General features: G+C 39.5%; 1 protein-coding gene across 5 annotated transcripts in view; it reads right to left on the reverse strand.

The window, feature by feature from the left end:
* MCTP1 (multiple C2 and transmembrane domain containing 1) overlaps nt 1-16,093 on the reverse strand; it is a 486,374-nt gene that overhangs the window by 438,467 nt on the left and 31,814 nt on the right. The window contains exon 1 of one of the 5 annotated variants that reach the window (XM_072139708.1): nt 3,347-3,483. The exons of the other annotated variants lie outside the window; for them this stretch is intronic. Coding sequence (XP_071995809.1) covers nt 3,347-3,433 — 87 coding nt within the window. The 5' untranslated portion in view covers nt 3,434-3,483. Of the gene's footprint in view, nt 1-3,346; nt 3,484-16,093 lie in introns of those variants that run through there. 5 annotated transcript variants of the gene reach the window in all.

Consider the following 16,093-nt stretch of genomic DNA (forward strand, 5'->3'; position numbering starts at 1 on the left):
TCTCTGTAGCAGTCCAATCCCCTCACATGCACATTTTAGAGTCTAATGGCTACTAGGAGCCATTAGAAAGGACAGCTTTGCCTCTGCGGGATTTGGCACAACCTGCTATTACACGGTCACCCACTGACTTCAATTATTGTAATATTGCATTTCTCCTGCAGGGGCTTCCTGAGCCGCAAATGGGAAATTACCAAAGGTTTCTCTAGCTGGTCCCCTAGTAGTAACTGCAATGTCAGGAGCGCTGCCTCACAAAAGTCTATCCTATCAATGATAATGAAGCTTATTTTTATGTGATCCATATTCAATTTACATAAGACCCCAGATCTCATTCTGTATTTGTTTTATTCTTTGTATTCATTAATTTTTGTCCTGTTTAGAACATGTAATGAATGTATTCAACAGGTTGCTTCCGAAATGATTAGAATCTTTAGCAAGGGGTAACTACCGGGTTATCAGCCATAGCAGCTTCTACGGGGCCCGCAGTGTCAGGGGGCCCTGGGATCTTGTGTATTGTGTATGTATTGTGTGTATATGCTGTATGTTTGTATATATTGTATATGCTGTATTTAATGTATGTTTGCATATTTGATGTGCATATGCTCTATATGAAAGTGTATATGCTGTATGGGTGTATATGGTACTGTATTTATGTGTCTATATTCTGTATGTATACTGTACCTATGCTTATGCTGTATGTGTGTATATGGTGTTTATATGTTGTATGCATAGAAGTTTATAAATGCCTGTATATATGTGTGTATAAATCTGTGTGTTTGTAACTTACATGTGTGAGAATACAAATATGTATATTCAGAAGCCTGCTATGGGGCCCTGCCTCTCTTAGTTACCCCCCTGATCTGTAGCATTTCAATTATAGCTGATGATTCTTATTCAATTCAATTGTGTTTACAGTGTGTTAATATTGTTTACCTGCCAAACACATTGGGAGACAATTAATTTTTTATGTCTAGTTTTTGGTATTTTATGTAAGGTTGTGGATTTGCCCAATTTAGCTTAATGATTGATAAATGTGGCATGTGGGGGTATTAGCTTTTTGCTTGGTCTTGTGATTATTTTCCCCAATCTCCCACCTTCATGCCAGGGGGTGTGGTGAAATATAGGAATATACATGCACAAGGCGGGGGTCACATGCCAGGTTTTGTCTTGCTCATCAGGGCATCCCAAATATCCCTCACTTCCCCCTGGCCTTATATTAAACAACAGATGAAACCTTTGGAAGGCCCCACTTCAAAGACTGAAGAGGGTATCTGGCTCTGTAGGGGTAGCCATAAACTAACACCTCCGTAGTCTTGGCGAATCCAAACTTTCCCCAGAGTTCCCTCCACTTTTAGTCAAAAGATAATAGGGCAACCCCTTCCTGTTTTGATACAACAGGCATTTTGGGACTCTGTGATACCTAACATGATTATGATATTTACTGTATTTCTTTTTACATGTGATCTAGGGAAATGGGGGTGATTTGAACTTTTACTACATTTTTTAAATATTTTTTTACATTTTTTACCATTATTTCAGACCCTCCAGGGTACTATAACCCTGCAGGGTCTGATTGCTAATACTATATACTGCAATACTACTGTATTGCAGTATATAGCAATATTACTGGTGATCTCTAATAGCCTACCATCTGCTGGCTATTAGAGACCATTACACATGGCAAGCCTCAAGCCTCAGTCTCATTGAGACTGTAGGCTGCCATGGCAACTGATCATCCAAGATGGCGGCGCCCATAAAATGGTAAGTTAGGTGCCAGCAGTTAACAGGTTTACTTCTGCGATTGGTGCCAGCACCGACCGTGGCAGTAACAGCCGACACTCGCTGCGTATGGAGAGAGATCAGCCCCAGAGCTCTCTCCATACACCCGGGCAGCACCAGGACAATGTAGTGCGTCCTGATGCGCGTAGGGGTTAATAAAGGCTGAGCCACAGGAAAAAAGAATTTTTTAAAATTTTTTATGTGGATTATTAATGAATTGTTAACACTTTATCAATAAAATGTGAACGCTGCGTGTGAATGTGGCCTCAGTGTGCCTTTACATGCTGTAGTTAAAACTGCATCTTGACTGCACCGTAAAGAACTGCATTGAGTTAAGATGTGGTTTTCGTAGTTTCTTAATTGAGGAGGAGAAACATTATTGAACACACATGAACGCATTATGATTATTGTTTGGGGCTGCTCATTGCATCGAATGTCACTTTGCTGCGCAGAGTTCCGTCCTGGACACTGTGGTTGGTCCATGAAATTTGGCCAGCGCATGGTCCCTGGTTGCAAACAGTCACTAATTATGGCATAAAAAAAACCTCAACTCCCCTGCTGGTGTACAAAAAAGATTAGAATGGGTTGCTAAAAATGTTTTAACTTTTATATGAATTAAAAAAGAACAAACGCTTAGATGCCAGATTTAATACCCTCTAAGATAAATCAAACAAGGCCAACCCCCGCATCACAAAACTATACAGGCGCAAAACTCCAAACTAAAACATTGACCCCCCCCCCATATACAAATGTGTCATATGCATGAAGTATCACCACTTCTGAACCCAAAGCGACAGAGAACAGTCATTACAACCCAGGTCACCCTCTATAAAGTTGAGTAACACATATTTTATTCCTTTTACACTAGCGTAAAAGCCATTTACAAGCATACTGTCAGATATTTGAAGAATTCTGCAAAACCACATTAATGTTTATAGAAAAGATTTTTTTAACAATGAGACAATATTCACGATGTAGCACCCATGTTTATCCATTGAAGTGTAAATTACTGCTAATTGGTCCATCCAAGTATTGATGGAAGTCATTGGTGGTGAAAGGTGTGTAATAGACTTTCACTCGCATACAGATTTCCTATAATGAGAGGTAAAACAAACCAACAGAGTTCAGATATATAGTAACGTGGATAATGACACAATAATACAAGTGTAACCTCTGCCACCTCTACCTACTACATAGATGTGAATCACTGCATTGCTTCTGAATGGGAATGGCTGCACTTGCATGGCACCTGCCATCTATTTTTGGGATTAATGAGATGTCCAAAGGCTAATGTAAATATATCAAATAACACGACCTTCCCATCACATAAAACCCCAGCCGCCTGTGACACAGAAGTAGCAGCAAGTCACGTCTGAATAAAGCGGAATAAATATACAGTTTCTACATATAATAAAAATAGAAAGCACAATACAAAAAATCTACAAAAAGGTGTACACTTTCATCAATCTGCATGAGATTCCCTGTGACCACTCTGGATATGTTTCCATTTCCATATGAAGGTGTCAGCAGGCTATAGATCATCTTATACAACAATAAAAACACCACTTACCAGGACGTGTAAAGGAGAGATAGGATCTGGGAAAGCTCCAGGATTACTCGCTGTGGTGTTATTCCTCTGGAAACCTGCCATCTCCATAAGTGTCTGGGACCAGGAGGATCACACACGACTGCCAGAGCGAGAAGTGATGTTCTGGAGGAACCCCAGGGACCTAGAGGTGTGGTCCTAATCTAAATGCCATTTCCATGTGGACAGGAATTGACAGGACAAGTGTGTCCTCCTCAATTACATTTTATTCAAGTATCAGAAACATGTTGTTCATTCAATATAGAGAGACTTAGACTACTGCTAAACCTGCTGTGCTACAGCAATCTATCATGAGAAATAAGTCACTGTGAAATGATTGTTTGCTTGCTTCCAGACACGGAAGCACTACATTATTTATAATCATGGAGCGGGGTACCAGCTGATGGGTAGTAAGAGCCTAAGGCCAAACTTGTGCCTATGTACTAAACTGTCAGGCACTACCAGCAGATTTAAAGGGAATCTGCAGACAGTGTGAGGTATTGGTCCTGGGGATCTCTATAAACATACATGTGCATATTTTGTCAGTAGAAGCAGAGTTGTGAAAATTGCATTTAGATTCCAGGATTGTAGCTGTATTTGGACCACACCAATCTCTTCACTCAACACAGTCCTTTCCACCCCCACCCCTACAATATAAATCCATATTTAAAGGGAACATTTCACCACATACAGCTAAAAATACAGCTAGTGGCAGGTTCCCATAGAGCCCTAGTAACTATCTGACACCCTTCTTGTAGCTTAAAAATTGTTCCCCTCAGATTCCCATATGTTCAATTATATAATTTTACCTGGTGTCCTAGGATGTCTATAGCAAGTTGAGGTGGGCGGGGTCTCCTTGGGCTAAATCCCGCAGCACCTCCCCATGCTTTCTCTGTAAGCAGCAGTTATGTCATGTGACTAGGGTGACATCATCGCAGATCCTTTAACATTTAGCCTCCTAACATTAGCAAACTATATTAACACTTTATGGTTTCTGTTTTTTATTGTTATGGTATGGAAAAATGGTAGAAAAGCCTTTTACTATGCAATGTATATGTGAATATAACTGTACCCAATAAAAACAGTTTCAAAACAAACAAACATTTGCAAACTCCAAGCATATATCTCATAAAATAATAGCATATCATATCACATGAAATCACAGCAGCCTGCATGGAGAGACATGTAGAAGTCCATGCATAGTCAGATAAGTGCATGGGGTGCAGTTTGCTAATGTTAAGAGACTAAAGGACCAGTGATGATGTCACCCTGGTCACATTACATCAGCCCCTCCCATACACACACACTTGCTCCATAAATCCCTAGATAGCAGGCAAATTTATAACTCTGATTTTATGGGAAATGTGAGGGAAACAATTTAGCTAAAACAATGAAGCCAGTTTGTTACTAGGGCTCCACTAGCTGTATTTGTGAAAAAATGTGGTGACAGATTCCATTTAAAGGACATCTTCCACTAGGATGAAGGACTGTAAACCAAACACATCTACATACTGGCGTCCGCCCCCTCTGTCAAGAACTGCTCTTCTTTTAGCTTTCCATTCCCTGGTTTTAAAAAAATATATATATTTTAAAATTATGCCGTTTTTTAATGGAGCTTGGAGCCCATCAGGCTCATTTGCATACTTATTAAAGCTTTTTTAGTAAAGCCTTTCATTCTTAAAAACAAGGACATAAGAAGCTTAAAGAAAAGTGGATCCTGCCAGAGAAGACACACACCAGTAGGTCAGTGGTCTTGGTTTACAATCCTTCATCCTGGTGGTAGATGTCCTTTAAAGCCCTGTTGCTTTTAGCAATTGACATCTATAGTAAAGGGGATTAGTATTTTGAAAATTCTGGAGGTCTGAGAAGTGCACTGTGCTCTCTTCTCTTCAAGCACACTGCCGTACATACTATAGTTGCCATGTTTTGCACGTCAGCCCCATTCAGTTGTACATAGACCATGTGATGAATAGGTGTAGTGATAGTAATCAGCAAGATTTTTGGCAAAAATACAATTGCCTGAAGTGACCATTGGTCACTTGCTCCTCTGTGTTGCTGAGGAATATCATTAATACTGTATTTATGCAGACCGACATTTGTGAACAGTTTTTTTTAATTTGTTTTCAATGAATATTAATTGGCTCACAATCCAAGAGATTGCCAGGACTGTACAAGTAAACCACTAGGTCCAGCCCAATATTAGTAGGTCTTACCGTATATACTCGTTTGTAAAATGTGCTGAAAAAAACTCATTTCGGCTCATACATGAGTCAATGAAAAAATAAACTTATATACTCACCCTCTGGTGGCCCTGACGCTCAGCCTGGCTCCCTGATGTCGGTGCAGCTCCTCTTCTGTCTTCCCCGCAGCTCCTCTTCTTTCTTTAGCCTTCTGTAACAGCCGGCATAGACTCGGCCATGTTATCTGCTGGCCGGCACATACTATGATGTCATCAGAGGCCACATCATAGTATATGCCGGCTGAAAGATAACATGGTCGCGTCTCTGCCGGCTGCTACAAAAGACCAAAGACAGAAGAGGAGCCACGGGGAAGACAGAAGAGGAGCCGCGCCAACATCGAGGAGCCGCATTGAGCATCGGGCCGCCGGAGGGTGAGTATATAAGTTTAGTTTTTTTTAAGTGCTTGGTGGGCTGGCTCTATACTACCGGGGGCTGGCTTATACTCGGGTCGGCTTATACTCGTGTATATATGGTAATTTAAATTGTATTCATCCTTTATCATCAATATGACAACCAGGGCCAGATTAAGGCTATACTCACACTGCCGTTGCCCGCCCGTACCGTACCGTAGCGGGCAACGGCAGTGCACGGGGAGAGGAGGAGGAGATGAGCACAGCTCATCCCCGCCCCTCTCCATAGGAAGTAATGGTGCACGGCGCCGTACTACGGGTAAAGATAGGACAGGTCCTATCTTTTTCCCGGGTAAAGAGCGCTACGGTGCCGCACGTGTGCTGTACCGTACCGCTCCCGTAGGGCGCCGTGCGCCCATTGCCATCTATGGAGGACGTATATCGGCCGTATATACGTCCTCCATACGTTAGTGTGAATGTAGCCTTAGGGTGAGAGAAGGAACCTGAGTAAAAAAAACTGGGGGTCCCCAATCAATTCGAAGTAACAGTGATATCCAAAAATTGATGCTCAATACATAATAAGCAAATAATAAATACATCTTTAGTTATATAAAGCCATCAAATCATTACTTATTGAAAAACTCATAATTCCCACCTGAGTTGCTGCAGAACCTCATAATATAAACCTTAGTTGGTGCAACACCTCTTATTACACAACTGCAAAACAAGTGAACTTCAAGTGAATGTACTTCAGGTGAAATGGGGCAGAACATCATAACAGTCACCTCAGCTGCTGCAGAACTTCATAATGCCCACTCACCATTGAAGCCCCACCCCCTCTGCCTGCCTGGCGATGGGATCAAGGTTCATACAAGGGAGGGCATAACTCCCTGTACTGCATAGCACTCAGTAGTATTGGTGTCCTGAGGACACAGATATTACTGATCATGCAGTAGGAGTGGGGACAGGCAGGATGGTGAGGGCTGCCTCCTCCTGTTGACTGGCTCCCGCCCCAGGTACCCTCCCTTGAATCTGGCCCTGGTAATAGCTTTGATGCTTGGAGTCCCAAAATTAAGCTAGCGCTTGGTGTGGGATTCATGGACCAACCATAGTTGTATGTCTGTAGCCTAAGATTAGTAGAAATAGCTAAGAAATGTACTTCAAGCTGCAGTTTCTTTCTTATAAATCACTACATGCAGGTATTTCTAGACAAAGTAGTGATTATTTTTTTCATCCCTAAAATAATATTAAAATCGCTTGAATCACTTATTAAAGAGACATTTCATCTCAACCAGTAATATCCCCATCTTAGTGGAAAGGGTGTGACAGAAACTGCCGATATGCACTGCGCTGTTCCACTTCCATATCTCCAATAGAACCAATCTAGAACATTCTATAGATTAAAATTCTATAACATAAATCTGTGATCTCAAATGTCTGAAACATGTTGTCTACTTTCTGCAAATAATTAATATTGTTTGTCCAATAAAAAGTTTTATAATTTTCCAATACACTTTCTGCATCAATTCCTCATGGTTCTCTACATCTCTGCTTGCTGTATTTCTACTGGTTCATGGTCATGTGATGTCACACAGGTGCACGGCTCGTTATATCACACAGCTCTGATTGCTCTCTATGCACCTGTGTGACATCACATGACCCTGGACAGGATTTTGTCCACAGGAAGTAAACAATGAAGCTTCCTGTTGAAAGACAGCAAGCAGAGATGTAGAAAACCAGGAGGAATTGATACAGAAAGTATATTGGAAACATTTCTAACTTATTACACAAACAATATCAATTATTTGATAAAAATCTGTGTCAGAGGGTGGGAGGGAGAAGTGGGAAGTTCTGGTTATGTATAAAATGTTTTAAAAAAAACAATAAAAAAAGATTTAATAAAAAAAAAATTATTTGATAAAAATGGACAATATTAAGGTTAAATAAAGATGCAGGACAACCTATAATTCAATACAGTTCATTCACAATTGATCTTATCAACAGGTCATTAATATCAAGCTAGGAAACTTCTTTAATTAAACTTTAAAGATAAGTTTACGATCGCTCTTGACGTTGGGTTACCCCAATTCTAAAATGTATTCGGTGACATATAATCAAAGAGTAAATCTTTGTTACATTTCCAAAGTTCCTGCTGACTGATAGGAAAAAATGTTCAATGAGTAATCTGATGAATTCTGTCACATCAGAATGTTTGGATTTCTCCAAGTTTATATCAGATGGTTCATAAAAAAACATCAAATATTGAAAAAGCTTTGAAACGAAAATGAAACAAATAGCAGAGAAGGTAAATGAGTGTATGCTGATTCTATTCACACACCAAAGGCTATGGAACAGCTCCAGAGCTACAGGGATAGAACCATGTAAAGTAAGGGGAGATATACAGCTGTAGTTGTAGACTGCGGTATACAAAATCTATCAGCAGCATGGACATGGAAGACCAAGGGGGTCGTATAGTGGAACAAGACAAAAACACACAGTCTTAGGCAGCAGCAGTGTAACTTTAAGGGGCACCGTAGATGGAGTTGTGAAAAGACCCCTAAGGCATGGACTGCTTTGGTACCTGATAAAGTTGATCTGTCTATGAATTTTATATATACGATTCTCAACATCAAAAGATTGGACCTTACTCACAGCAGAATCCAACATCCAATATTAAACAAAACTGCCCTATGGACAGACAAGACAGAACCATAAAAAATGTGTTTTATTCAGATACTTATAAAACGGATTGTGAAGAAGGTACTACTATTAAAGTGAATATAATAAGGTTATTATCTCCCAAATGTATAATATGTTTCTGGGTAGTATGCAGGGAGAACCAGAGAAACTAGAGTGTCTAGTTAAAGGAAATCTACCATCAAAATCCAGCATGATAATCCAGCGGCACTTCCTCATAGATCCAGGCACTGTGACTGTGGTAATCTTCTTATATTTGTTATCCGTGGCCTCCTTCCTTCTAAAATAAACTTTTAAAATTATGCTAATAAGCCTGAAGGGCTCTAGTGCTGCAGATTTGCAGACTAAATGAACATAACATGTCTCACCAAACCCCCTGCTCTCGTAATCCTAATGTTTCCTTCCAAATCTAGAAGCAAGTGCTGGGGGTGGAGAGACCTACTCTGCTCATTGAAAAAGCCTGTGAAGCTACAGCACTGAGAGGCGCTGGAAACACCCCCAGAGCCCTTCAATCCCATTAACATTTACATTTTAAAGGGAAGGAAGTCATGAATAAAGAGGCTACCACAGTCCCTGGTATCATTATTGGATTTGATGGTAGATTTCCGTTAATCTTCCTTTAATCGTATACATTAGTAAGGGTAAAAACAGGACTGCCGCCATGTTCTAGACCAATAAACTCAGATTGTCAGCAAATCTCTGAGCACATATCCTTCACAGGTCCATCCACTTGGACAAATAAGAAGGCTTATAATTAACTATTTCCATACCTAAAGAATATTTATCTTGATGATTAAGCTTCTGAGGCGATTCGATCCTGACACTGTGGAAAGATTTATCAGGTTCCTTTATATCTTAGTTGTAAGTGGAGAACAGGACAGAAAGCTGATTTACAAAAACTGCTTAAATAAGGAAGAAAGGCAGGGGGAAAGAAAGAAACAAGAACATATTTATATAATAAAGCATATTACAATTATCATCCTATTTATGACATTGAAAGTTTATTTATACTTTAAGGATATAAGGTGTGCTACAAAAGAGTAAGGCCCCTTACACACTAGACTAGCTGGACATTCCAGCCAGCCAGTTTTGTTTCATACAGAACCTTGCCTGGGTATCTCCCGACAACCGATTTAACCCATGCTTTAGTGGACATTAGCGACCTCAGCTTCATAGGACCCATTGGATAATGAACTTAAGAAGTATAAGTTGTAAGATTTCTTAATCTGTTCTCCACACTTACGCTTCCAGATTGAGATAGTTACCCAACCTAAGAACCATCAGGGTCTGCTCCCCTTTGTGTTTCAAGGATAATTTTGTAGGGTCGCTCTCTTTGTTTGTTCATTCTAGTACAAAACGTGGGCTTTGACTGGAAGGATTCTGTTTTCTGGTGGTCCTGTGAGACCCTTGTCTGTGCTATTGTGTACCTGATACAATTCTATTTTGGAGTACTGTTATTTTTTATTACTGTTTTTGTTTGAATGTGTTGTATATAAGTTAACCCCTTAACGCTCTGCGCCGTAGCTCTACGGCGCAGAGGTATAAGGGATGTATGAAGAGGGCTCACGGGTTGAGTCCTCTTCATACAAAGGTGGGGGTTTTTGCATAATGCATAAAACCCCCACTGCTAATAACCGCGGGCGCCGCCATCTTTTTTCCGGTCGCCACGCCCCCGAACGTCATCGGGGGGCGGCGATCGGTTGCCATGGTAGCCTCGTGTCTTCTTTTGACACGAGGCTATCTGGCAGCTGCAGATTCGTTACAATGAGCCAGTGGCTCATTGTAATGAATGTGCTGCAAAAATGCCATATATTGCAATACAGAAGTATTGCAGTATATGGTAGCAGCGATCTGACCATCTAGGGTTAATGTACCCTAGATGGTCTAAAAGATAGTGAAAAAAAAAAGAAAAAAAAAAGTTTAAAAAATAAAAAAAAATTAAAAAAATATTAAAAGTTCAAATCACCCCCCTTTCCCTAGAACGGATATAAAACATAATAAACAGTAAAAATCACAAACATATTAGGTATCGCCGCGTCCCAAAATGCCCGATCTATCAAAATATAAAAACGGTTACGGCCGGCGGTGACCTCCGAGGCGGGAAATGGCGCCCAAATGTCCGAAATGCGACTTTTACATCTCTTTACATAACATAAAAAATTAAATAAAAAGTGATCAAAATGTCGCACAGACCTCAAAATGGTAGCAATGAAAACGTCGCCTCATTTCGCAAAAAATGACCCCTCACACATCTCCGTGCGCCAAAGTACGAAAAAGTTATTAGCGTCAGAAGATGGCAACATTTTTTATTTCTTTTTTGTACACATTCGTTTAATTTTTGAAAATGTATTAAAACACAATAAAACCTATATAAATTTGGTATCACCGCGATCGCACCGAACCAAAGAATAAAGTAGGCGTGTTATTTGGAGCGAAGAGTGAAAGTCGTAAAAACTGAGCCCACAAGAACGTGACGCACGTGCGTTTTTTTTTCAATTTTTCCACATTTGGAATTTTTTTTCAGCTTCGCAGTACACGGCATGTTAAAATAAATAACATTACGGGAAAGTAAAATTTGTTACGCACAAAATAAGCCCTCACACAGGTCTGTACACGGAAAAAGTTATGGATTTTTGAAGTTGGAGAGCGAGAAATGAGCCGAAAAACCCTCCGTCCTTAAGGGGTTAATAAACTTGAGTGAACCATAAGTTTTACTGCACAGACACCCCAGGCTTTAGCCAAACATTACTAATTTGCCCCCAACAAACACTTTTTGTACTTTAAACTTTGTTGCTTTTTCCCAGACTGGCAATAGGTGACCCTCCACCCCTTAGCAGTAGGGCATCAAAACATTCAGCGGTTTTAGAAATAGGGCTCTTGGTAGGTGAGGGGAAGGTAGGGTATATACCATAAAAACTGAAATGTTAATTATATAATTCTGTATGATTAAAATAAAAATTAAATTGTTATAGATTTTGACAAATAATGTTGTAGAGAAATATAACCCAAAAACTGGATTCTCTACAGTGGCGCAGACATATAAAAATATGAATTTAGTGTAAAGTTAGATAGACAATTGTAAACTGCATCAGATTTCTAGCTAGAAGTAGAATAGATAGATAGTCAGATGTCAGAACTTCAGCTTGTACAGATAGCTCTGTAATGTAGGGTGAATAATGTAATATATGTAAGTAGTCCTGACATTTTCTCTAATGCAGAAGGTTATGTTAAGTATGATACTGATTTATGAGAGAAAAGGTCAGTTTAGAAGAGTAATTTCCACAGTGGTAATAATAATAGAGGGGGATTGTTACTACATTGACTTTGGTTTTTACAATTTTTATCATGAAATATTTTGCTCCTGCAGCGCTCAGCTCAGTGACAGATGTAGAAATCTCTCATTATGTTCCAAAACCTAATGCAGATTCGGCTGAGCGGTCTGACAGTACCCTTCAATATATTACAGGGGAGAACCAGAAGTCTGTTGTTTTATTAAATAAGGAACAGATTTTTTGATGAATACAGGAAATTAACACAGTACATTAATTCCTAGTGGCTGCTACTCAACTAAAACCAGAAATTGAAGCAAGTGTATGTAAAGAGAATCTGTAATTATGAGTAGGAAATCTACCATCAAAACCAATAATGATAAACCAGGGACACTTACTCATAGATCCAGGCAGTGTGACTGTGGTAATCTTCTTATATTTGTTATTTCTAGAATAAACTTTTAAAATTATGTGAATAAGCCTAAAGGTCTCCTGGAGGTGTTACCCAAGGCCTTCCGTGATACAGCTTCACAGGCTGTTATACTCATCTCATACTTCCCTTCTGCTCCCTAAGCACTTTCTTCCTCCTTCGGCCTGATGTAATGTCCTACTGCAGCAGAGGTAGTTTCTGTGCACGGTGGGAGTGTGTGTGTGTGTGTGGGGGGGGGGGGGGGTTGCACACTGTAACAGCCTGTGAATCTACAGCATGGAGGGGCTCTGGTAGCATTATTTGAAAAGTTGATTTTAAAAGGAAGGAGGCCATAGATAACAAATATTATAAGATTACCACAGTCACTGTGCCTGGATCTATGAGTAAGTATCCCTGGTTTATCCATGCTGAATTTTGATTATAGGTTTCCTATAAATGTAATTTATGAAAAATCTTTACAGATGCTATTGCTGGTTATGGATGTTTAAAAAGTGCAAGTATATGCAAATCACAGAGCCTCGGGGCTTGAGTTAAAAGGCGGAACAAGACTGTAGCTTTGTGTTCATTGGCATAATAATATTTTTTGGTATATCCTGTTTTGTATAGGATCGGAAAGGCTCAGTAACAATGTGGGTATTGTCAAGTGAGCAGCTCCTTACTTAACAGATATCTGCAATGTCCCTGTGGCTTCAGCTGAGATACAATTACACTGAACCCTTATCTCTTCATTCACCTAGCTGATGGTGTCACAGGGCCTATCACAGCGCACTTAGACCTACCCATTTAATTACTTTTTTGTTTCAATGTTATATACTTACACACACACTACGGAATTTGATGGCGCTTTATAAATAAAGATATAATATATATACAGGCGGTCCTCTACTTAAGAACACTCGACTTACATACGACCCCTAGTTACAAACGGACCACTGGATATTGGTAATTTATTGTACTTTAGTTCTAGGCTAAAATAAACAGATAAAACAGTTATCAAATGTGTCTGTAATGAAGATTTATTGTTAATCCTGATTCTTATGACAACCCAACATTTTTAAAATCCAATTGTCACACAGACCAAAAAAGTTCTGGCTGGGATTACAATGATAAAATATACAGTTCCGACTTACATACAAATTCAACTTAAGAACAAACCTTGTATGTAACCCGGGGACTGCCTGTATATATAATATATATATATATATATATATATATATATATATATAATGTACAGTGTATGATGCCTGTATGTGTGCTACCATATAATACCCAGTGAAATGATATCGCCAACCTGGATCCCATAATGCAGTGCAGTGGGCGCGTCTCACGGTCTAGTATACATGGTTATAAAGAGTGTGGGACTTCTGCCCAATCTTTGAGAGAACCCAGATGGTTTCTAGCTCAGACTTGAGACAGCTGCAGCTCACAAAGTAACCTGAAGTGATCTCTGAAGGGTTTGTACATTTATTACAAGAAAGAAATTTTCCATTCTAATGAATGAGGGTACAGGATGGGGAATTATGTCTACAAGCGCTGTATATTTAATAGCAGACATGTCATATACATACAGATAGAACATAGAGATGATTTGGACGGGTGATTTTTAGCAAATAACAGAGGCTACGTTCATACATTGCACTTGAATTTTGTTTCTTTTTAAATTTGAGCTTGTTTGCAGGGAAATACTCCCCAGCAAAGATCCGTTCAGACTATAGCAGTATAGCAGTATGGTTAATTTACACAAATCACCTCCAGATGCTGCAGAATGAAATATATTACACTATGGGTTTAGAAAGGTAAAACTTCATCCTAAATTTACTCGGCGTCTGAAAGCTGCAGCACAAACCAGATGTTTTGAGCTGTTCATTTGCCATGGTCCGATTCACTGTGTAATATCCAAATATTAAACCTGCCCTGTTTATCCCCCCTCTGTAAGAAATGCGGCTCTTACTTCATAAACTTAGATGAGATAATCATAGGATACACTAAAATCTATGTGTGATTTGCCATACATTTCTAGAATTTAGATACTTTACCTTGTGCAATCTCCAGAATAGTTTCTTTAGCTTCTTTTGCATTAATAACCCAGTGCACAGCGGTAATACAGCTTATATGCAATGAGATCTATAATGATACTGTAAGGATGTATTGTTACACATTAAGCAGATTCCTACCATTTATCTGCATGCTGCACTCTTGCCCTTCTAACTATAATAATCATATATGTTGCTTTTTTATGTCATATATGTCACTGTACAGTTCAATAAATCATTTTTATTGATTGAGGCAAGTTTGCCCCCTTGTGGCCAAATTTTATTTTACATATTTTGGAGCCATATTTAGTAAAATATAGAACAAAAACTTGACTTAAAAAAGATTTTTAGGTTACAAGTTTATATTTACAACTTTCTAATGTACTTGGTGTTTCAATTCCTCGCTATTTGTTTGCTGTCTGTGAGTGAAAACGCTGCTGGTTACAATAATAAGAAACAATCTGCTCTAACCTGCAACGTGGATACAATTTATGCAGAGTGATTGTACACATTGCATGTATACGGTAATATAAAATGGTGGCTTACAGTATATTCCGGTAACATCAATTTATGTATACAGACGGTCCTCTACTTAAGAACACCCAACTTACAGACAACCCCTAGTTACAGACGGACCTCTGGTAATTGGTAATTTACTGTACTTTAGCCTTAGGCTATAATAAACAGTTATCTAAGGTGTCTGCAATGAAGCTTTATTGTAAATCCTGGTTTTTAAATCCAATTGTCACAGAGACAAAAAAAAAAATTTGTCTGAAGTTACTGTTAAAAAATATACAGTTCCGACTTACATACAAATTCAGTTTAAAAACAAACCTAGAGAACCTATCTTGTACGTAACCCGGGGCCTGACCTAAGAGCTTGGGGACAGCTGAATTCCCCTGGTACCTGAGTGGCTGGCATTAGCAAGGCCTAACACTGACTTGGTCAAGGTCGCTTGGTCGAGGTGGAACAGGCCTTGACCATGCCAGGCAAATCTGGCTGGTGGATTGAAAGAAAAGGGAGAAGCTGCATTAAGGTGGAAGTACTTGCTTCCTTTTCCTCTATATACCTGGTCTCCACATTTTTCAACTTTGAGGTATGACTAAGGACCCACGGATGGGGTCTGAAACGCGTAACCTGTGTTTTTCCCTGTGATCACTTTTAACTTTGATGTTTTTTCAATAAAAAATTTTCCTGATTTTACCAACCCTTTGCCTGATGCTGATGGACCTTCCAATTTTTGTGTGCCATTAAGGTGGAAGTAGTTCTCCCTGGGGCACTCCTGGTGGATGCGTGTGTAAGGGATCCTTAGGTAGCAAAAAATACAGCAATAGCAGCTATGTGCTGCACACCTCTCTCATGGAGCTACAAACAGTCAAGGGTTGATCCAGTAAACCCAAATTGTAAAACATGGAAAATAAGTTCTGTATGGCTTCTTCTGGGGCGTTGCCTTACAGGGCCATACAAGAAGCCATACAGGGCGTATGTTTTTGATCTAAATAAATGCTGAGTGATAAACTGTGCTACGCTATCTGTGGGTGAATTTCTTCCAGCGATCTACCGCAACATATGTTGCATACGGAGGAGGTCACAGGAGAAACGCAGGAGTGTTGGTCTGAATAGCGGTATGTTCTTGTCAGAGGATTCAGAAATTTGTGCTGGAGGAGTGTGGAGTACTCTATTTTGTGAGTGACATATTGGAAGAAGAAGGAC

This window comes from Engystomops pustulosus, chromosome 1 (genome assembly GCF_040894005.1).
Source record: "Engystomops pustulosus chromosome 1, aEngPut4.maternal, whole genome shotgun sequence".
In the NCBI taxonomy this organism is placed as follows: domain Eukaryota; kingdom Metazoa; phylum Chordata; class Amphibia; order Anura; family Leptodactylidae; genus Engystomops; species Engystomops pustulosus.